This window comes from Poecilia formosa, unplaced genomic scaffold (assembly GCF_000485575.1).
Source record: "Poecilia formosa unplaced genomic scaffold, Poecilia_formosa-5.1.2 Scaffold609, whole genome shotgun sequence".
Lineage (NCBI taxonomy): Eukaryota > Metazoa > Chordata > Actinopteri > Cyprinodontiformes > Poeciliidae > Poecilia > Poecilia formosa.
In genome coordinates, this window is record NW_006800548.1 from 164,285 (window position 1) to 186,431 (window position 22,147).

General features: G+C 40.1%; 2 protein-coding genes across 3 annotated transcripts in view; both read left to right on the forward strand.

The window, feature by feature from the left end:
- The window catches only part of crocc2 (ciliary rootlet coiled-coil, rootletin family member 2), a 48,503-nt gene extending 33,803 nt beyond the window's left edge, over positions 1-14,700 (forward strand). Inside the window, exons 15-28 of one of the 2 annotated variants that reach the window (XM_016665696.1) lie at positions 3,775-4,013; positions 4,118-4,277; positions 4,355-4,522; positions 6,097-6,481; positions 6,929-7,059; positions 7,148-7,268; positions 7,344-7,507; positions 7,932-8,372; positions 9,971-10,120; positions 10,204-10,395; positions 10,925-11,056; positions 13,066-13,245; positions 13,335-13,410; positions 14,577-14,700. In XM_016665696.1, coding sequence (XP_016521182.1) covers positions 3,775-4,013; positions 4,118-4,277; positions 4,355-4,522; positions 6,097-6,481; positions 6,929-7,059; positions 7,148-7,268; positions 7,344-7,507; positions 7,932-8,372; positions 9,971-10,120; positions 10,204-10,395; positions 10,925-11,056; positions 13,066-13,245; positions 13,335-13,410; positions 14,577-14,677 — 2,640 coding nt within the window. In that variant the 3' untranslated portion in view covers positions 14,678-14,700. Of the gene's footprint in view, positions 1-3,774; positions 4,014-4,117; positions 4,278-4,354; positions 4,523-6,096; positions 6,482-6,928; positions 7,060-7,147; positions 7,269-7,343; positions 7,508-7,931; positions 8,373-9,970; positions 10,121-10,203; positions 10,396-10,924; positions 11,057-13,065; positions 13,246-13,334; positions 14,491-14,576 lie in introns of those variants that run through there. The other variant, XM_016665697.1, reaches the window with a different exon arrangement.
- Positions 14,701-14,874: 174 nt separating this feature from the next.
- The window catches only part of LOC103130144 (sushi, nidogen and EGF-like domain-containing protein 1), a gene marked incomplete at its 3' end in the record, with an annotated part of 28,150 nt that continues 20,877 nt past the window's right edge, over positions 14,875-22,147 (forward strand). Inside the window, exon 1 of the mRNA XM_007541466.2 lies at positions 14,875-15,091. Coding sequence (XP_007541528.1) covers positions 14,885-15,091 — 207 coding nt within the window. The remainder of the gene's footprint in view (positions 15,092-22,147) is intronic.

A 22,147-nucleotide genomic window follows, 5' to 3' on the forward strand; every position in this document is an offset into this window, starting at 1 on the left:
AGGTGCAACGATATCTTGCAGAGGGGAATATTGCCAGATGTCAGGATCCAATAACACACTGGCAGAACCAAAAGACAATTTATCCTAACCTCTTCCGGTTGTCATTGCAATACCTTTGCACTCCAGCCTCATCTGTGCCATGTGAGAGGGTGTTTTCCACAGCAGGAGAAGTTGTGTCAAAAAAGCGTAATAGACTGAATTTCAAAATATTGGAAAAACTTTTTTTTTTAAATAAAAATGTGTGAAAAAAAAACTCCAGTCCACAAGCATCCTCAATCCAAACACATTCACTTAAATTTAGTGAGTGAAACTAAGACTCATGTCGTTGAATTAACCCTGTATTTTTAACATGCAACACTTGCACTGGAAATCTGACACTTCCGAATTTGCTGTGTAAGAAGATAAAAACGTAGATGATTTCTACTTGGTCATTTTATAAGTAGCTTGCATGCTGAGAAAGTGTGAGCGCCCCTCATATAAAAAAACAATGCTATCCCAGTCAAACCCCCTGGACAAATTAGGAATTATGCAGAATGAGGTAAAGAAGAAACTTGTTTGGCTTGGCTAGCGTTGAAAAACTCTGATCCCCCTCTACCATCTCCAAGAGTTTGGATTAATTAGAGCTGATGTAGGAAGAGGCATTTAATATACCAAGATGTTGACTTTAGCTGTCACAAAAACCTACGAGCAGTGAGGTGCCATCAGGTGCAGGATTGAGCTGTACAAGGAGACGTGTTGTGCTTCCCTCCCCTAAGGGTCCTACTCAGCTTTAATTTACTTTGTCAAATCCACAAGAGGGAACTGCTGCCATATTGACTCTAATATTAACATAAAAATGCAATTAGAAACCATAATTTGGCTCACTAGGACAGGCAGGGCGTGAGCATCGAAGACGGACCGCAGAGAGAGGAAAAACAAGGGGAGGACACAGTCCCTGGTACCATGATATGAAATAAAAGTTTGACTTAACCCCTTGTGTAAATAAGCCAGCGGGGGAGTGTTTATTTTCTCCCTCGCAACACCAGGAGGCTGGCTCCACTGGGACTCCGAGTCCCCCTCTCCCAACCACATAACACAACACTGGTGTCTCGGATTCTCCACTCCTCCCATCCCCTGCTCTCCCCCAAAATCAGATAAAATAAAGGATAATTGGCCTGATCGGCCCTAGTTTGTTTCTTCTCACATTAGCGTTTATGAGAAAGAACCATCTTGTGTGGGCTCTAAACATAACACTCTTCCTTCTCCTCGTCCTCCCTTTCCCCCTCCTTTCACTCCTTTCCCTCCACCAGTTCTTGGTAGGCTGCAATTTATCATGCTGTTCTGTGTGGATTTTTTACACTCTGAGCTGCAAAGAGAAGATAAGGAGAGACAGAACCTGGCCACAGGCCCAACAGCGTCTTATCTGTGCTTGGATAAGTTTAGGCCTCTGCCTCTCCGACTACCCACGACAACACGTTGCTATAAAACAAAATATAGGTCACAGAGTTTCTAACAATTCTGTACACATCCTTTAAAATAACATATTTTAAATGTTATAAAGGATATATTTCTTACACATGAATGTCTAAGACAGTGGTTCTTAACCTTTTTTGAGGTACCGAACCCCCCAGTTGCATATGTGCATTCACCGAACCCTTCTTATTCCAACCCCCCCTCCCTCTCCCCCGACACACAACATACGTTGCGGTATTCTGATTTAGTAATGTAATTATATTAGTTGTGTTACCACCCCACGCCACTAGAGGCAGTAGCAACCCCGAAAAGATGCGACTAAGGAGCAAATTTAGACTACAGAATTTGGTAAAAACTGAGTTTTGCTTAAGTAATTAAAGACATAAGTTCAAACCCATGGTGAGTGGAGCTCCTTCAATCAGTGCTCCTCCGCAGCTCTGATTGGCTCAGTAATGTAACGTGATCCTCTGCAGTAAGTGATGACAAAGCGGGGCGTCATCACGACTTTACACAGTGTGTCTTTACCTCCGCGGCAGAGGCTCCGCCGAACCCCTGAGACCGACTCTTGGGGTTCGATCGAACCCAGGTTAAGAACCACTGGTCTAAGATCATCAAACTGATTTTAATAGCAAAGTTCACCTGACTCAATACAAAATGCTGTTTTTAAATGATGATTTAATTTATTAAACGGTCATGATTAGATTAAATAGACTTTTTTGAGCTTTACATCATGTTATTCCTTTCATCAAAAACGTAGCTGGTGTGTTGCCTTGTTTCTTTCATGCATGTTTGAGAAATCCTTTAATCTCCCATGGCAGCCATTCAGCTGTGTGAAACTCCTGGTGGGTCCAAGCAACGCCTTTGAGACGCAGCTCCTCCTCTGAGTTGCAGTCTCCAGGTTGAGCTTCTGCCTCACAGAGCAGCCCTCGCTTGTGACTTGCTGCCCAGCTCCTTCAGACTAGCCAGCAGCAATTAGCAAAACCCTGGTGGAACTGCTGAGCTCATCATACGAGATACTACTCAGCAAAACACTGCTAAAAATATTAGGTGGAGATTCAAAAAGAGCAGGAGGATTCAAAAGGAAAGAAGTACTCAACTCAGCCTGGTCATGTATGAAAAAATATTGGCCCTCTTTGGTAACTGATGAATTCAGTGATTAGCCAGGTGTTTTTTAGGACCTCTATACCTATGTTATGACAAACAGAACCTACTGGACAACAGAAATCAAGCTAAAAGATTTCAACAAGCATCACATCATGCAAGGATCTAAATAAATTCAAGAACAGATCCGAAACAAAGTCATTTCTGTCTGTCCAACTGAGAAAGTGTACAAAGTCGTTTCCAAGACTTTGGGACTCCAGCGAACCAAAGTGAGAGCCATCATTCACAGTAGTAATTATTACAAGAGCACATCTACAGTTCACCCAGCAAATTACAAAAAACCCAGTACATCAAAGCACCATAAGCCTCACTTGGCTCAGGTAGAGTCAGTGTTTGTGATTTAACAATAAGAAGAGAAACTGGGAAACAATGGCATTTACTTCACGAGAAAGTCTAAAACCACTATTGGCCAAAAAAAATCCCAGTAAGGCACATTTCACATTTTCCAGAAAAACATCTTTTATGATCTGAGACTTTCTGGAAAATATTTTGTGGACTGATGAGACAGAAAAATAACTTTTTAGAAGGTGTGCTTCCTGATGAACCTCTCTTAAGACTAACATGATATTTCAGAAAAAGAAACTCAAGCTCAGTGGTGGGATGGGATGGAACTGCTGTTAGCAGACGAGCCGTGACTGATGAGACGATGAATTCTGTCAGGATGAGCTTAAAATGATCATGGTCGAAAATCCTCCATTATGACAGATTTAAAACAAATGTGCAAAGAAGAGTTTGCACAAATTAATCCACAGTGAAGTCACAGACTTTCTTCTAGTTTAAAAAAAAAAGTGTTGTATTTACCAGGGTTATCTGTTTATGAAATTTGTTTGATCTAATAAATTTGAAAGTGACAAAAAGAATTCCATAAGGACAAGACATTTTTCTAATGTTAAATGAAATAATCTGCCAAGAGAGCTAGAACTTTTTCACCAATATTAAGGAATTATTGACTCTAAACAAGCTCCAATATTTTGCTGAAAAGTTTGTTTTGTCATGTTTCAAATGTACTGAGATATTTGGATCAGAAACTAGACCAAATACTTGGTAAGATTTTGTTTTTGCAGCATACTATTGTATCAAAATGTATTGCTTTCATAAGTAATCATCAGCTTAATCCTCAGTTATATTACACTCCATGTTTTTATTTATTTGGTCATCAAGTTAGAGGATCTTCGTCGTCGGCTGCAAGAGGCAGACGATAGACTTCTTGAAGGGAAACAAGATCTGACTGAGGCTCACAGAGAGCTTCAAGGCTGTGTGCAGGAGCGAGACAAGCTACGAAAAGAGGCACTGGAGCTGAGGCGAGAACTGGCTGATGAGACCAGAGAGAGAGAAGCCATCCAGGTTTCTAATCAGGAGCTCAGAGCTTTCATCAAAAGAGCTGAGAGTGAAAACAACAGGTGCAGCCACCCCACAAGTTTGGATATGTTCTTCAAAGTCTATTTTTGTAGCAAGAAAATGCTCAATTTCAATGTTACGCCCCTTTTAAATTTACGTTGACCAGCCTCAGACGAGCTTTGGAGGAGAAGCAACATAACGAGTCCATCTTGGAAGAAAGTAGCAGCTCAACACACAAAGAAGCAACCAGTCTGAGGAGCTCTATGAGGGAGCTGGAGAAGTCTCATCTGGAGGCCCGCAGAGAGCTGCAAGAACTACGCAGACAGGTGGTAGGATTACTTCGACTTATAATATCTGTCTCATGTTTTGCTTGAATCAGTTTGTGGAATCTTTATGCTATCAGATAAAGGTCCTGGAAAGCAAGAACAGTCGGCAGAAGCAGGAACTGGTGGAGCTGCAGAGCCAAGTATGTCAGGAGGAACAGAGGGCAGAGGAAGCACAGCGGGAGGCTTTTGTTCTCAGTCAGAGACTGCTGGAGAGCGAGGCTGCCAAGGAAGCAGCGCTCAGTGAGGTAAGTGGTAAATGATCTACTAGTGTTGGTGTTTTGCTTTTCCTTTGTGTTTTCTTTTCTGATTGTTTCTGAGTTCTTCATTAATGGCTTTTGGATCCCCACCCCTTATCATATTCAATTAGTATCAGCTACAACATTTAATTTCCTTTTGGGATCAATACAGTATTTTTAAATTGAAACAGTTTCTTCATCTGTGTTCCTTATTGTGGTTAGGTCATGTTTTATTAATTCAATCCTTATGTTTAGCTCAGTTCTCATTTTGCATTTTAGTTCATTTTGTTCTTCTTGTGCTGCTTTAGTTCAGCTCCCTTTGTGTTTTCTGTAGCTATGTTTCCTTTGGCTATATAACTGCACAAATTAGAATAACGAAAATAAATTTGCTTAATGGAAACACGCCAATTACATAGAATTTCATCACGATATTTTCTGGTAGTGTTGTGGAAACAACAAAACAACTTTTTGCTTATATTTTAGGTAACTGTATGACTGCGAGTGCATGGCATAGCATTCATTGTTTTTGAAAAATGTTCCCATTTGAAATTGGCTTCTTCAGGAGGCCAGTTACTTTAAAAAGTGTGATTTATATCACTAAGCTGCACACAAGTAACTTCATTCAAACCTTAATTTTGAATTTACACATATATTTTTTACACTCTCTCAAAAAGCGGAGAAAGTAGCATAAATAACATTTCTGATAATACCGTCAGTTTTGTTTTTTTACCATCAATGACTGACATTTATTACTCTGACAACAATAAATCTAAATTCCTGGGTGTGCTGTGGTGGTGCAGGGGTTAAGCACTGTCCACATATGGAGGTCTCAGTCCTCAACGTGGCCGTTGCAGGTTCAATTCCCAGCCTGGCAACCTTTGCTGCATGTCTTCCCCTTCTCTCATTACCTACTGTGATGTCAACTAGCTATCAAATAAAGGTCACTAGAGCCAATAAAACCTTTAAAAAAAAAAATCTAAATTCCTATCATGATAGGAAATTTTCACAATAAATTATAAACAATACAATTAATGCTCACCCCTACTGCTAACCACTGTGTGGCCTGTTGTGGTTGCATTGTGAAGACATTTTTAAAATTTTCAGGTTTTCTGCAGTTTCATATACTGATTAAAAATTATTTCCTGAAACTATGTCAACATAGCCATCTTCTCAATCACAACTTCTTTCAAAAAACCCAAAGTCTTTTGAGAATCACACCAGATCTAATGAGCCAAGTCGTTTTAATGCTCTTTACTTCTGTATGTTGATCATTTTGCTATTCCTTCAAAATCACTTGAGCAAATCTTTTAGTTTATTTAATTCCAATAGAAATACAAAGGTCAGATGAGTTTCTGAATAAAAGTTTCCATATTATGCTTGCTAAATCATCTTTTGTTTACATTCACGTACTTAAAGATGTAAGCAGTAAAGTCCAGCTAGTTTACAGGACTCAACAAATGTGTTTGAAAACACTGTCCTGTCTTTAAAAGTAAAATATTATAAGGGACATTAAGCTATTTAAGTCACCACACAACACATCGCCTGCACAGTGCACACAGACAGGACTGTGGCTTTGTTTTCAGGTTGCAGGTCTGCAGTGCTGTGTGATGGAACTGGAAACAGCTGAGCGGCAAAGCCGAGAGCTGCTGCATGAAAGAGAAGCCAATCAGCAGCAGAGCGACCAGAGGCACAGAGAAACCACATCTCAGCTCGAAGACATGCTAGAGGACTCCAAGACGCAAATCAGTGAACTTTCTGTCAAACTCAGTCTGGCTGAAAACAAGGCCCGGAGCCTGGAGGAGCAGCTGAGTCTGAGCAAAGGTGTATGTCGGGACCTGGAGCACCAGCTGGCAGGGGTGAATGCAGCTCTGCACTGCACTGTTGGTGTCAACCGTGTGAGGCTGTGGCACAAACGTGGATCGCAAACAAGATCTTCCTCTCCTTCAAGGAGACACTTCCATGTGACAGGTAAAGATGACATTGTATCATGCTGCAAAACTACAAAAAACACAAAACCTTCCAAAACATTTTCCAGGTGCATATATCTTAGTACAGTTTAGACTAAACTAACTTTTGTGCAAGATGCAGGAGCTTGTTTTAAGTCAGTAATTCCTTAATATTGATTAAAAAGTACTGGTTCTACTGGCAGATTATCTCACCTATTACAATACATTTTTCCAATGTTATAAGTGAAATAATCTGCCATCAATATTAAGGAATTACTGACTTAAAACAAGCTCTTATATCTTGCTGAAAAGTTAATTGTGAGTTAGTTTTGTCTTATTTCAAGTGTACTAAGATATTTGTGCTAGAAAAATATTTGGTAAGATTTTGTGTTTTTCGAGTGAAGATACCCTGCAGTTGTCTTTGTTTCTTTTGAAAGTAGGGAAACTAAGGCATGCTTTCTCTTATCAGAGGGAGAGTATGGACCAGAAGAATCTGGACTACCCTTACTTAATTCTGAAGATGAAGAATTAAATGTGAAATATGTGCAAGCAACTCTGCAGGAGTTCATGAAGGAACTCAAGGACGCCCGAAGGGAAAAGGCATAAATAAAAGTCTTACTAACATATTATAATCCTATTCTTAACATTTTTAACAAAATCTTAACTGTGAATCATCTTTTTGATTTAGGATGAAGCTCAGGCCCAGATAGTCAGTCTGGGTCAACGTGTGACTGAGCTGAAAGTCTCTCAGGAGAAATCGCTCAACCAGCTGCTGGAGGTACAGCGCTCCCTCATGCTATCAGAGGAGGGTAAGGGGTCCCACCAACAATCAGAAAATATCAGTTGCTAACTGACAGACATATGAAATGTGCTTACTGCTTTAGGAAAACAAGAAATGGCACGACAGTTGCATAAGGTGCAAACGTCCCTCACCCTGCAGCAGGATGTTGCACATTGTAAAGAGAAGGAAAGCAGAAACCTTGAGGGTCAGTTGGCTCAGATCAAGACTTCTCTTCAAGCCTCTCAGACTAAATGCAGGTCATTGCAGGTATGTTAAAGACAAATGGATAGTGATTTTCCAAGAGGGTAAGACTGGCTTCAAACATGCACATTAATGTTTATGTTGCATTGTTCAGTAGCGTCTCCAAGAAGGGAGCAGGGAGGCCATGAGAATAACACATCAACACAAAGTTCTTCACATGCTCTGACGTTTAAAAAACAGAAACCAATGTTATCATCTAAATCTGTTGCCATGGAAGCCAAATCATCATGTTCTGTATATCATCACCTTCCTAAAATAATGACCTTATTCTTTTTTTGCAAAAAGTAATTGTTTTATTTATTTGGCATAAATTATCTTTTGGCAAAAAATGACTTAGGATATTTTTATAGGAATCTAACAATGTGCAACACACACATTATGCTGCCTATGTGAAGGTCTACTAAAAGTCTGTGTGAAATATCTCCTTTAGGACAAGTTGGAGGTCTTGCAGGAGTTAGAAACGTGTGCAAATGCTGAAAACCAGAAACTGAAAAAGTCTCTGGAAGCAGCACAAAGCAGAGCGAACCACCTGGAGCTTTCTCAGTGCACCCTTCAAGGCGAGCTACAGAGGGCCCACCTCAGAACAGCAGAGCTGGATGCAGAAGCTGCCACACTTCAGGAAAGACTTAGAGAAACAAGACAAAAACTGCGCCAGAGTGAAGATCAATGCGCAGCGCTCAGGGTCAGCGAGGAGAGGTTGGCGGTGTCGCTGACTCGAGCTGAGCAGCATGAGAACGGGCTGAGGGAGCAGGTTCGTACGCTTACAAATACTATAAGTCGGTCCGGGAAGAACACCGAAGGTTTGCAGGAGCAAGTAACCGAGCTGCAAAGGGTTCTGACTGCTAGCGAGGAGGACCGAAGACTGCTGCAGGTATAGTGTGTAGGACAGTTTCTCATAATACCAATTAAAGGAGCAGTATTATGTAAAATGGACTTTTTTGAGCTCTACATCATGTTATGATGTTATTTTATCACCTTAAACATATCTGGAGTGTTGCCGTGATTCTTCCATGTATTTTTGAGAAATCCTTTAATCCCGTGTTTTTCAACCTTTTTTGAGCCAAGGTACATTGTTTTAATTGAAAAAATCTTGAGGCACACCACCAACCAAAAATGTAAACAAAGATACTCTTTAGTCGCCTATATTATATATATATATAGTCATTCTTATCAAAGTGTCTTGTATAGGAACCAAATAAACACAAAAATGTATTTTTATCACATTTTACATTTCTTATTTCAAATTGCACTTAACATGTCCACTTCAAAAATACACCTGAACAGTGTCACAACAATGTGGTCTTAAATTTAAAGAAGCTGTAGAAAACTTCAAAGTGTTTTACAAACTAATCCACAAGCATTCTTTTAGCCAGAATACAGAAAATAATTCTTATTCTGAAAGAAGCAATAATATTTGGGAAAGATTTCACTGTTACAATATGAAGATTTGCATGTACAAAATGTCAATATCTGTATATTTTACCTATTTAGTGTGAAACCTCTGCATGTTTCGATGAAAACAGCTGATTTCCTGGCAGAAACTGAAGAAAGACAAAGCTCTTCCTCAACAGCTCTCGGTCTCTCTCTGGTTTTAGTTTTTATAGTAACCAGGCTTGAGAAGCTCACTTCACACAGACATGTTGTGGGAAATGGACCAATGTTCTTTCCAACTACTGCTGAGCTTCACTGTCTTTTCCATCACTGTCGTCACAGTCTTGCTAGATACTTTGCTCTCACCGCTACCTGTAACATTCATGCATCACTAATTCTCTTGTTTTAATGTAAAATGCTCTGTACCTACTGCCATCTAGTGGTAAGAAAATTACATGATTACGCTAGCCACTACGTTAAGTAACCCAACGTTTTGTTCACACCGAGCTTAAGTGCAGCGGCTCTATTTCCCTCCTGTAGTCCCAGATCGACAGTCCTCAACTTAAAAGCTGCATCATATGAATTTGAAAACATTTCTCCGTCGTGCCTGCTGCTAGCATGTGGTTGTTCTAAATGAAAATTAACGCGTTCTTTGATCTAAAATTTTGACTTCTAATGATTCACTTGCTGCTAGAGAGCCCCTTGGTGGTTGAATAAAAATACACAGAAAAGCCACACCGGGCTACAATCCACATGGTTCAAAGTTTAGGAAAAAGGTAGCAGCTTACAGTCCGGAAAATACGGTACCATAGGTGAAATTGAATAATTTCCACGGCACACTTGACGATCACTCACGGCACACTAGTGTGCCGCGGAACAGTGGTTGAAAAACACTGCTTTAATCTCCCATGGCAACCATTCAGCTGTGCAAAACGTTTGGGTGGCCCTAGCTCCGTCTTCGAGGATGAAGTTCCTCCTCAGAGAAATCTCATAACATAAAGAACTAATAAAAAGGCTATGGCTACTGTACAAACTCTCAATGTTTTCATGAAATTGTGTGATTCTAGAAAGTGTATTTTAATATCTGTATATCTGTAGGAGAGTTTGGATAAAACCCGGGACGCACTTTCAGAAAGTAAGAGGTTGAACTACTCACTCACTGAGCAAACCCAGAACCTTAACTCAGCACAACAGGATTTATATGTTAGAATATCTGAGCTGGAGAAAAGTAACCAGACGCTGAAGGAGGTGAGCCACACTGTATTCCTGTGAGTGATGCTGCAAAGGTTGAGGCTCTTCTCTGAAGTATGAATTGATAAACTCTGTCACAGAGTCAGAAGCAACAGGAGGAGGCTCAACTACAAGTGTCCATGCACACCAACAGAGAGAAGAAGGAGCTGCAGGAAAAGCTCACCAACATGCAGAGCTCTTTGCAAAAGCTTCAGAACGAGAAAGCAAAGATGGAGAAGGCGTTGACACACCTCAGTAAAGACAAGTCTGCACTTAGAAAGGCATTAGAGAAAGTGAGTGTGCTCATTTTCACAGCCTCATTTTGAAAGTACTTTTTAAAGAACTCTATATTTATATATGTATAAAAATATACTTTCTACCTTAAAGCCTTCGAAGGTTTTTTTGGTCAAAAAAAAAAAAAATCTGAAACATCTGAATTATATGAGCAAGCCAAGCCACAATTGGCTTTAAATGTAATTAAAGTATCTTAAATTCAGTTCTGCAACTGCTGGAAGCCTTTATACAAAAGAAGCCAGAACTGAAGTAGTATGTGTTTAGTGTTGCTCAGAGACCTTGCTGCCACACTCTGGACTCTATGAATACATGCAGATGCTGAGGCCATAGGGTACAATGAGTCTTGCAGGAACAAATTATTTTTGTAATTTAATCATTTTTGCTACATATTAGCTGTGTTTTTTGTATAAAGTTGTCCTAAAAAAATCCACAAGACAAACTAAATTTTGCTGATTCGTGCTACAAACATGCTAAAACTTGAGTGTTGGAAGAGTCATGGTGAGTTTGTTACCTTTTCTCTGTTGTCAGGTGGAGATGGAGAGACTCAGGAAAGAAGAGGAGGTAGTATCTGTTGCCAGGGAGAAAGCTCAGCTGGAGCAGACACTGCAAAGCCTGGAGAAAGAGCTGACTGAAGAGCAGAGAGTAGTTCAGACTCTCAAGGTAAGAAGATCCTTGCAACGTGGGCCATGAGGAAAGACCTGTTCTGAATGAGGTGAAAAAAATTAAATGGGAAATTTCAGTCAGTTCAAGCTCACTTGTGTTATCGTGACTTGTCAAAATGTTTATGTATTTTGATCTTTTTCTCACTTTCACGTATTTTATTGGGATTTTTGGCCGTTTTAACTACCGATCCACTTTTTTCCCTTCCGATATCGATCCAGATATCCGAGGTTAACATCAGCCAATCCGATACAGAAAAACAGTGCTTTTTTCTGTAAAAAAATGTTTCTTTTTTTAAACACAGACATAAATGTATTGAATTCTGCATTTATTTTATAAGTCTACTCCAGTGCAGCACACCAATAGCTTCACAAACTTGGTCAATCTTTGATTTGTTCAGTCAGTGCAATTTGGATTATAACGCTCAATGGAAAATAAAAAATAAAGAAACTGAAAACAATAGGTTGACTGCTTTGGTCAAACATGTAATTAAAAAAAAAACTGCAACAAACCTTCTTTCAAATGGTTCAGAAATGCAATTAGGAATTGTAAATATAATGTAAAATAAATAATAAAACATGACATCTTTTAGAGCACAAAACATAGAATTAGACTGACTAGATCTACCCTTATGGACTGGGAACATTGTCACGATACCAATAACTGTATCAGGACCGATACGGGTATTGGTATCGGATCGGTGCATCTTTAATTCTGACATATGGTTTGTTCTAAACTTTTCTTTTTTCATTTCTGCCTGTATGTTTAATCAATCTGTCAACTAATCAAGTTTACTTGTATAGCACATTTCAGCAACAAGGCAGTTCAAAGTGTTTTACATGATAAAAACATAAACATCAGCAATTGAAACATTAAACATCAGGGTCAGGTGAAGCTTGAAGCTCTGTCACCGTTATGTCTTTGCCAGCATATAACAGCCTTTCTTTCAAGATTGCCCTGTATTTAGTTAGTCATCCTCCATAACTGTTGACCAGCATCCTTGCTGGGAAAAATGCTCCATCCTCTCTGCATGATGTTGTCACCAGCATGCTTCACCTAATGATGGTCTATTGAGTTAATAGCCAGTAACCATAAAAGTTTAAGGTTGCTGAAAGGCTTTATTGTGGTCTCATCTGACCAGAGCACTGCCACATGTTTGCTGTGTCCCTTACATGGCTAACAGCAGACTTTAAAAAGAACTTCTCAATACTGTATCAGGATCTTTTCTTTCATATAGGTCGTTTTTGTGGAGTGCACATCTAAGAGTTGCTGTATTTATTTAGGGGTACCAAAGTAAAGGTCAAGTTTAAGTCAAGTCAAGTTTATTTGTGTAACACATTTTCAGCAACAAGGCAGTTCAAAGGGCTTTACATCATAAAAACATCATGACACCATTTATGAAACATGCAATAAACATGGCATTTTGTCAAATGCCTCCATCAAAATCATCAAGCAAATACACATGAGATATGTTGATCAATGTTCGACTTAGTCCCGATGTGTTTGTTTATCTGAATTAGATTTGTTAAAAAATATAATACATTTTTTCTTCTTCTGTATCTCCTCTTGGCATGCATTATATAATCCTAATAAAACACACAAAAAAAATCTGTGGCAGGACTGTAACAAAATGTGAAAATATTCAAGTAATATAAATACTTTTGCAAGACATTGTATTACACTTAATTGTTTTTGATTTCTGAAATAAACGTATCTGAACACAAAGGAGTCTTCATAACGACTCCTTCATGTGTTATGTCATATTTATGACAGTACCATGTCAGTCTTATGCACACCCCTTCAAATAAAGTGTTACCGATTTTTTTTTTTTTTGTACTAAAAATGATTTTTAATTTGTGGTTGGAAAAAACAACTGTCCGTTTAAAAGTCCCTTCGGTTTCCTGATTACAAAAGAAAAAGTGAACAAGAACTTTTTCCCTTTCCCTGATTTATCATTTTCTTTCTACTCTCTGTTTTCAATCCTTTAAAACTGAACAAACTGCTGATAGATCCAAATCCCAGAGATGGAGCGCGCTCATGCACAGCACCTCCTGGAGGTGACAGCCCATCATCACAGGGAACTGGAATTAGAGACGGAGCGCCTTAGGGACAGTCGGCTCCGGGCAGAGCTGTCCTTAGAGACCAGAGAGATGGCTCACTGCCAGAGGGTCAGACACCTCGAGGAACAGGTATTATACCTGCAGCTGTAAAAATATTCACCTTCTCTTATCCTCTTATTATAATTATCTACATTCTTCCTCCTTTCTGGTCCCCCCAGGTGCTGGCTCTCAAAGAGCAGCTCGATCGAGAGACGAGAAGGCGTCAGGAATATTTCATTCAGATGCTACAACCCGGTGTGTAGGCAGTGAAGTATGTGGCGCCTCTGTGTTCTTCCTCCGCTGTCCACCTGGAAACTTTCCAACATCTGCATGTGTCAAGCAACAGCCATTTTTGGAAGCGCACAAAACGTGCTGCCGAGGCGTTCGCAGCCGCCCCGCAGACACACATGCGTGCGGGATTACGCTAATCTGCGAGAAAGCTCAACAACAACAAACAATAAGCGCATTGTTCGGACGTGAACTGGATGTGCCACATTGTTCTGTGGGATTGCTTTGTGTGGCTCGGAGAACTTTATCTGTCCAATTATCCCGTGATGAAAACCTTTCATTAATTTGGGTTTTGATTGATCTGCACACCCATTTGTTATCATGGTCATGTGGCCATTTTCTGACACGATCAAATTCATTGTTTAATTGATCCAAATGAGAATAACTAACTTTAATTATTAGTGAATGCAAATGTAGAATTGTTTGAAAGTTTTGCATCGTGTCACATTGCGAAAAATATTATCATGTGCTGCAATGTTAAAAAGTCACCATCATTTTCAGGCAAAAAAGATTGTAAACTTTCACGACCACATCGAGCATCTCTGCTCATTTATTTCAAATAAAAACATCCAGACATTTACAAATATGCATGAGAAAGTGTTTATTAAGACTTAATGATCCTGTTTTTCAAATATTTCTTACTTTTAATCAAGCTTAATATTCTCTTGATTTCTTTTCTGTATGTTGTGTGAGTTTTTTTTCTGTTTGTTTTGTTTGGTTGTTTTTTGTTTTTTTTTCATCTCGAAGCCAACATGTTAGTAACTGCACATAGAGAGAGGTTAACTGTGCAGGGGAAAAATCTGACAGACTTTCTTTAAAGCAGCCCTTTGATTAACATAGATCCACCCAGTGGTTATCCAGTTACCGACCTCTCTCTGACTATTGGCCGGACAGAGTTAATTATGCAAGGTAGTGAATCCCCTGTGGGGGAGGTGGGGCCAAAAGCTGAAAGAACTCTTTTGGCAAGCAGAATAGAGCTTTTATTGAGGATATTTCTAAGCTGACCATCAGGGACCAAATCACTGGATTGTTTTTAAAAAAGGGGGGGGAAAAAAAGAAAAACATCTCAGCTGAATCACGCTGCTCTCCCCCCACACCCCTCTTCTTTCATTTCTTACCCTGTTTCATTTCAGTGAGACGGGACTGTAAGCTCACGCGGCGGCCGGCAGCAAGCAGAATGCAAGGAATCTGCTGTATTCGCCCGTCTAGCACAAGAAGCCCAGCTTGCTGCTGAAAGAACGAGTGAGAGGGGAGGCAGAGGCAGATCCGAGGAGGGGGCAGCAGTCGGGGAGGACTCCGGCTTTGCTGCGGCTCAGAGGAGGAAAAAGCGTCCGGTCTTGTCCTGTTCTGCTCCACTCTGCACTTGTTGCCTGAGGTGCGTGAGCTCCTCCCTCCCTTCCACAGTGCCTGCTGTCAGCTCCATCCCTGGGCGGCCGAGGCCATGCTGCTGCTGGTGCTGCAAGCCCTCTTGCCCTGCTTCTGCACCCTGCTGCCCGGGGTGGAACCTGCCGTGTCCCTGGAGGACTTCTACCCCTTTGGTCCTGACCAGGGGGACACCCAGACCACCGCCCAGGACGATGGAGGCTCCGGGCTCCGGGAAATCTCTGTCGCCTTCCCGTTCTTTGGTGACAGACACTCAGGACTCTACGTGAGTTGATGAAAAGAACTGTGTGTTTTCTGTCTGAGTTGGATGTGTTTTGGTATGTCATCACAAGTGTGTGCGTGTGTGTGTGTGTGTGTGTGTGTGTGTGTGTGTGTGTGTGGGTAAAGGTAGCAGTTGAAGCTGACAAGGTGTGATTTGTGCAGGGTGGGGGTAGATGAGATCTGGTGCACAGCCAAATCCTACACTGCAAAGCCCGTTTAGAGTTTTCACTGAGTCCGCTGTGTAATAATCTCATTTGTTATAAAAAAAAAAGAAAAAAAAAAGAAAAATGCCGGGCTCTCCCTTTCTCCTTACATCTGCTCCATTCCTGCACTCTGCTTGCTCCCGAGCACACGTGGGAGACCAAACTATTAGCAGAACAGTGGTAACCCGCCGTTAAAAGTAAATCTGCAAAAGAGCCTTCTGAGGGAAATGACAGTTTGTGTTCAGCATCTGTGAGTAATTCTTCCATACAAGAAGCTGGGAAGAAGGGGAGGAAATGCGCACGCCAGAAAGAGCAAAAACAGTGCTCTTGGGAGGAAGCTGAAAGGTTTGACAAGGATTTTCGCGCAGCGCAAGCGAAGCATCCTTTGATCTGCCTTTGTCATATATTGGGTTCGGCTCCAGCAAATGGAAAAGGAAAAGGCAGAACTCTCTTAAATCAACACCACCTGTTGTGGTTATGCATCCACACTTTTTCTCCAAATCTGCCCCTCCTCGCCTGGAGCCGTGCCTGTCCCCCCCCTTAGCGCCCCTCCCGTTGGGATCTCTGGCATTAAAAAGACCGAGGAAGCATGATGACAATTAACAAGGTCAAAAGGTCGTCTACCAAAAGGTTCCACTTTTGGAAAGTCGTCTTCCAAAAGGTCACTTTGGAAGACGACCTTTTGACCTTGCTAATTGTCATCATGCTTCCTCGGTCTTTTTAATGCTGAAGGCTGTGTTATCGCAGCCTTCTGCAATAACGCTAATCTCCACCTGTCAAATTAGACAAGATAAGACAAGCTGCAGGCTGCTTGACTTGTTAATCTCAGATCAAATTAGCATCATGACAGACGTGAAAACCAGGGAAAAACGTGCCCTGTTGCGTTTCTATTGCTCAGCCTTTTCAGTCGTTTGTAATTCTGAAGTGGCTAAAAACGCCATGAATGAATGAATCATCCTAAAATGACGCTCGCCCTTTTCAGCGGCTCACCTGAATCCATTAAACATCTGCTGCAAGGCGTGCAGGCCGCGGGGCGATATCTGCCGTCGGGAGGCAGATAGTATTTCACTCAGCTCTCAGGGATAAATTTGTAAATTTCTCCCAGGAGCTCACTCCAAGCCTCTGGGCGGCTGCCACAAAGAAGCCGTGGAAGCAGACCGATTTTAGCCGCTGTGTGGGTGCTGTCTTACTTCATTAGCATTACTGAAGCTTTTGAGCCCCTGAAGCCTTTCGCAGCAGATCCTTTTTAGAACTATATGATCCCTAATATGTGCTATTTCCAGACACAGACGGAATTCAACCTTCAGTTACCGTGATCTCTAAATGTCACTTTAAACTTCTTTTATTGAACCCAGGGTCTTTCCCAATTTCCACTCCTATTTCTGCCACATAGTAACCAGGCTTGTCCCACTGTTATGGTTTTGTATCTGGGAGTTTTCTCGTGTTGCTGGGATCTCTTCTTCTACTCCTCCTCCACATCCTCCCCTCCCTCTCCTCCCACACCTCAGATAACATGGCAGGGGTCTTCCCCCTCTGGAACTGTCCGGCTGCTTGTATCTGAGAAACGACCGATCACTTTAACAGAGCACAGATGTGTGTGCGTAACGCCCGTTAGGAGGTTCAGAACGATTATCGCACTCAGATTAACCGTTCCCATTGAAGTTGAGCGTAAGGAACACGAAGGAGGACATCCGGGATCAGAGAAACAACATGGATTTATGAGCAGATGTGAGAATATCCCCATCTGATCAAATCCACTTCTTGTTTGGAAACTATAAATATACATAACCTATTCAGTTTCTTTTGCAGCTGATTTCCAAACTCAGTTTTCATCAGGCTTTCAGCTGCTCATTAATTATTGATTTTTGGAGCACAAGCAATGAGTTGGCACATGTTTGGGAGAGCAAAGATTTTAATAAAATTTTAATGCAAATCATTACAGAATTGACATGTTGAACTCTTCAGAATCTTACCGGAGAAATTAGTGTGTACAGCATTAGCACAATTAAAAATTGCAGTTTCCATGTGAATCCTCCAGTAGAGACCATAACTATATCCATCCATCCATTTTCTTTACACCCTTGTCCCTTAGTGGGGTTGGGAGGGTTGCTATTGCCTGTCTCCAGCTAACGTGCCGGGTGAGAGGCAGGGTACACCCTGGACAGGTCGCCAGTCTGTCGCAGGGCAACACAGAGACACACAGGACAAACAACCATGCACACACACACACACACACACACACCTAGGGACAATTTGGACAGTCATGTTTTGGACTGTGGGAGGAAACTGGAGTACCCGGAGAAAACCCAGCATGCACAGGGAGAACATGCAAACTCCATGCAGAAAGACCAGGGCCGGGAATTGAATCCAGAACCTTCTTACTGCAAGGCAACAGCTCGACCAAAATGAAGGGAACAATCAAATAACACATCCTACATCTGAATGAATGAAATATTCTCATTGAATACTTTGTTCTGTACAAAGTTGAANAGATTTTAATAAAATTTTAATGCAAATCATTACAGAATTGACATGTTGAACTCTTCAGAATCTTACAGGAGAAATTAGTGTGTACAGCATTAGCATAATTAAAAATTGCAGTTTTCATGTGAATCCTCCAGTAGAGACTGAAAACTATGGCAGATCCATAGTTTTCCGTAACTATATCCATCCATTTTCTTTACACCCTTGTCCCTTGGTGGGGTTGCTATTGCCTGTCTCCAGCTAACGTGCCAGGTGAGAGGCAGGCTACACCCTGGACAGGTCGCCAGTCTGTTGCAGGGCAACACAGAGACACACAGGACAAACAGCCATGCACACACCAAGGGACAATTTGGACAGTCATGTTTTTGGACTGTGGGAGGAAACTGGAGTACCTGGAGAAAACCCAGCATGCACAGGGAGAACATGCAAACTCCATGCAGAAAGACCGGGGCCGGGAATTGAACCCAGAACCTTCTTACTGCAAGGCAACAGCTCAACCAACTGTGCCACTGTGTAGCCCATGACTATTATTTTATTTTATTTTTTTACTTTAATTTCCCCTGGAGAAATTAAAGTAAAGTAGATTATTTTTAAGTCATATTTGATATATGCAGCATTTTTATAACAACTGAAGTTAAGTTAACAGTAGCAAGTAACTTAGTTACTTGACAATGCTATAAAATTACATTATATGCCTGTAAAATACATAATACTGCCTCTTTAAACAGACGGCTCTATAAAATGGCCATAGTTGAAATCAAACTTATTTTCCTCACTGAGAGCTGATCTGTGGAGGGCATCATTACATCTCAACATTTTGGGTTCTTTTTACTTATATTTGGTCAAAGTTGTGATTCCAATAATAGTTTGATTGTGTCTGCAGGGTTCTGCTGTTTCATTACTCAGAAACAGATTTATTAGTGAAGGTACTGTTGACGTTTCACTGTTACGCTAAGCTAACTTGATTTACTGCAGAAGATGTTTTGCTTCTGTCTTTTTTTTTAAATACAAACCTAAATGTATAATGTTTGGGGTCTTTTTCTCCCATCTTACGCCATCACAGTTAATGTAAACAGAAGAATGTTGCGCAACCACAATAACTGTACCCTGTGAAGCACGAAACACGTTACTGTGCTGAGAAAAACATTAGGCGGTTGAACAGTATGCAGTATGAAGCTATATGAAATACAATAGGAATTTAGGCAAGAGATTTTTTTATTTTTATTTTTTTCAAATAATTCCAGAAATTGTTGCAGATCTATTCAAACCCAACCAAAGAAAAAGACTTTACCATAGAAATTTAAGAAGAACTCAACCACAATTACAAAAGGAAGTGGAACCTTGAAGTTTGAAAATAGCTGACAGGTGGGAGTAGCAGTGTTCAAAGTACTAAACCTAACATGATCAGCAAAAAAATGTCTTTATTCCTTATTTAATAGGACCAAAACAAATCGAAAAACACCAAAAAAAAAAAGTTAATTATCCTATGATCTACTGCGCAACTACAAATGTAAGAATTAGTGATTGTGGCCTATTAGGAGCAATGTGCTCTTAATGGACAACAGCTGCAATGAAAAACAAGGGATGATGTTTCAGGCAGCTGAGCAGCAGCTCTCAGTCATATAACTTTCGGAAGCTTATCCCAAATGGAAAACACAGGCTGTAGCAGTGGGCTATTGTAAATGAGAAGTTCCAAATAATATAAAGCAGCAGGTGAAGGCTGTTAAAGCATGCAGTGCAATTGTTTTCTCTTTCTGCCTGACTATAAGGAACCTGCAGAGCAACAAGACGCTCTGCTGTTTTATTTGCTGCTCCATGTGTCAAGTCTTTATCCTGTATCAACAGGGATACTTTTCCATAAAGATGCACAACTCAGGCTCTTCTGGTTTAGTTTGATGTCCAATGTATCTTTTAACTGAGTCCATTAGTTAAAATTTAGGTCCAAAACACAAAAATGTTCTGCTGTTTTTTATTTTTTTATTTTTTGAGGCAGAAGTTGTAAAACCCAACACAAAATACAGGAACAACAAGATTTCCTAAATTCATGCAGGCATCATGGTTGATGATATGTTTACGGACTGAAAATGGTGAGATGTTTTAGTATTGATGCAACTAATTGATAGAAAAAAGAGCTAGTTAAGAGAAATCTGTCTGATTCTGATAGTTTTCCTGTCGATGAGTTGCATCTATATGGTTTTTTATTAGGTAAGTGTATTAAAGGTGTAACAGAGGAATGTTGATAGGGTTTAATTTCTTTATAAATGAATGCTCAGCATGAGGAATTGCTGATAAGTAAATAACAAAATGAAACTGCTCCTCGTCCCTCAATGCTCATTCAAGTGGAGTGAATGATGCAACTCTGTGATTCGACAGAAGTTTCAGAGTTTCTGTAGACAGAAAACTTTTTAACAATAAGCTGAAATTGACTATTTTTGAGAAGTATTAAAATGATTGAATTAAGTTATATAAATATGTACTTTTTTAGAATTTATTAGAACTAAATTGCTTGGCACACAAGTCACTGTAAACTGCACTTCTTGTCTTTTTATTTTTGAAAAACTGGATTTTATAAGAGCAGACCAATGCCAAAGGCGGAAGGAAAATGTAAGTGCCTCCAAAAGTTTTTTATAATTTAAAATACAACATAGTTGAATTAAACATGCTATCTAACTGAAATATCACCTATATACTGGATATATATTAAAGAAATGTGTTGTCTGTTGTCAGTTAACAACTCTTTCTGAGCAAGGGCCGAGACGGTACAAGTGCACTGGCCTTCTCTGGTCCTGTCAGCTACCTGGACAAGGTTGTAGCTGTGGAACCTCACTTTTTGACAAGAAAAACTAATGTTTTCCCAAGCTGATCTATGGCCCTCTTTGTCATTTAGAGCTTTGCTTTGGCTAAGCTTAAGCCAGAAGAAAGTTTATTTTAGCCTATAAAACTACTTGGCTCTAAAGAAAACCACCCAAGCAAAAATCCTGAATATATCTGGCAAAGAAATCCCAAAAATTATAAAGAAAAAGTTTGTTGCAGTATGAAGTGCTACCACTTAAAGTGAGGGATACATCTATGACTGACTCATTGCTACGGATGGGCATTTATCGTATCATTAATGGTTTATCATGGTAAATTTCTTGCCATGATGTGAATTTTGATTTATTGTTGCCATGATAGATTCCAAATAATGGTGTCCATATTGTTGGGATTATTAATTTTACTATTTTCTCCACTCTTTGTTCAATAAGAGCGTCAATAAATTTGAAAATATAATTAAATGCAGCTACTTTGCATTTAATGTGCTCAGTGTCACAAATCACATTTCTTTATGTGGCTGCTGTCCTAAAGAAATGCATTGCAAATGGCTTGGTTTTTCAAGGGTAGCATTTGTGTTTGTGGAGCTATGACTGCTGTGTCATGCAGTCAGACATAGTCACATAAAAAATAAATAATAAATAGTTCTCATCGTCACATTTATTGTTATCACAGTAATCCTACAATGTATCATGATAAAACTTTAAAGGGGCAGTGTTATGTAAAATCTTGTTGTAACGTTATTCTCTCATCAAAAACATACCTGGAGTGTTGCCTTGGTTCTTTCATGCATGTTTGAGAAATCATTTAATCTCCATGGCAACCATTCAGCTGTGCAAAACCCCTGGGTGGACCTAGCTCCGCCTTTGAGGACAAAGCTCCTCCTCAGCCTCACAGAGCAGTTCTTTTCCACTACTCCCCCACTCAGCTCCTTCAGACTAGCCAGCAGCAATTAGCAAACACCTGGTGGACGGTCAATCAATTCAATACAATTAATTCATACTTTATTGAGCCCAAAGATAAATTAAATGTTGTTGTACTCAATAATTCAGATTCTTCAAAGAATCATCAAGTTGTGATGACTTCCAGAGTTTTAGGAAGAGCAGGAGTTTCTTAAAGAGACAGAAGCCAAATTTTAAGCCACTAGATTACAAAGGCAAAGTTCTTTTAAGTCGTATTCAATATGTAGAGCATTTTTAAAACAATTGAAGTTAACATAGTTACTTGATAGTGCTAATACCTGACACTATGTGACTTCAAAATACATAATACTGCCCCTTTAAGTCCATATGGTCCACCCCCTACTCATTGCACATCTTACCTACTGGTGTTTCCAACCTAAGTCACACAGCACAACTCAAGGCGGCTCTGAACCCCTTTACTTTCTCACATCAGTTTGGTACAGAACCTTCTCTCCCTGAATGTCACAGATCAGTTAGAATAAGAGAAAAATATGTTTTTCCTCAAATGTTATTTCCATGTCAAAGCCACCTGGAGAGACCCTCTGCAAGGTGGAAATGCATTTGTTTACTACACTGGATTAGATGTAAAAAAATATATCA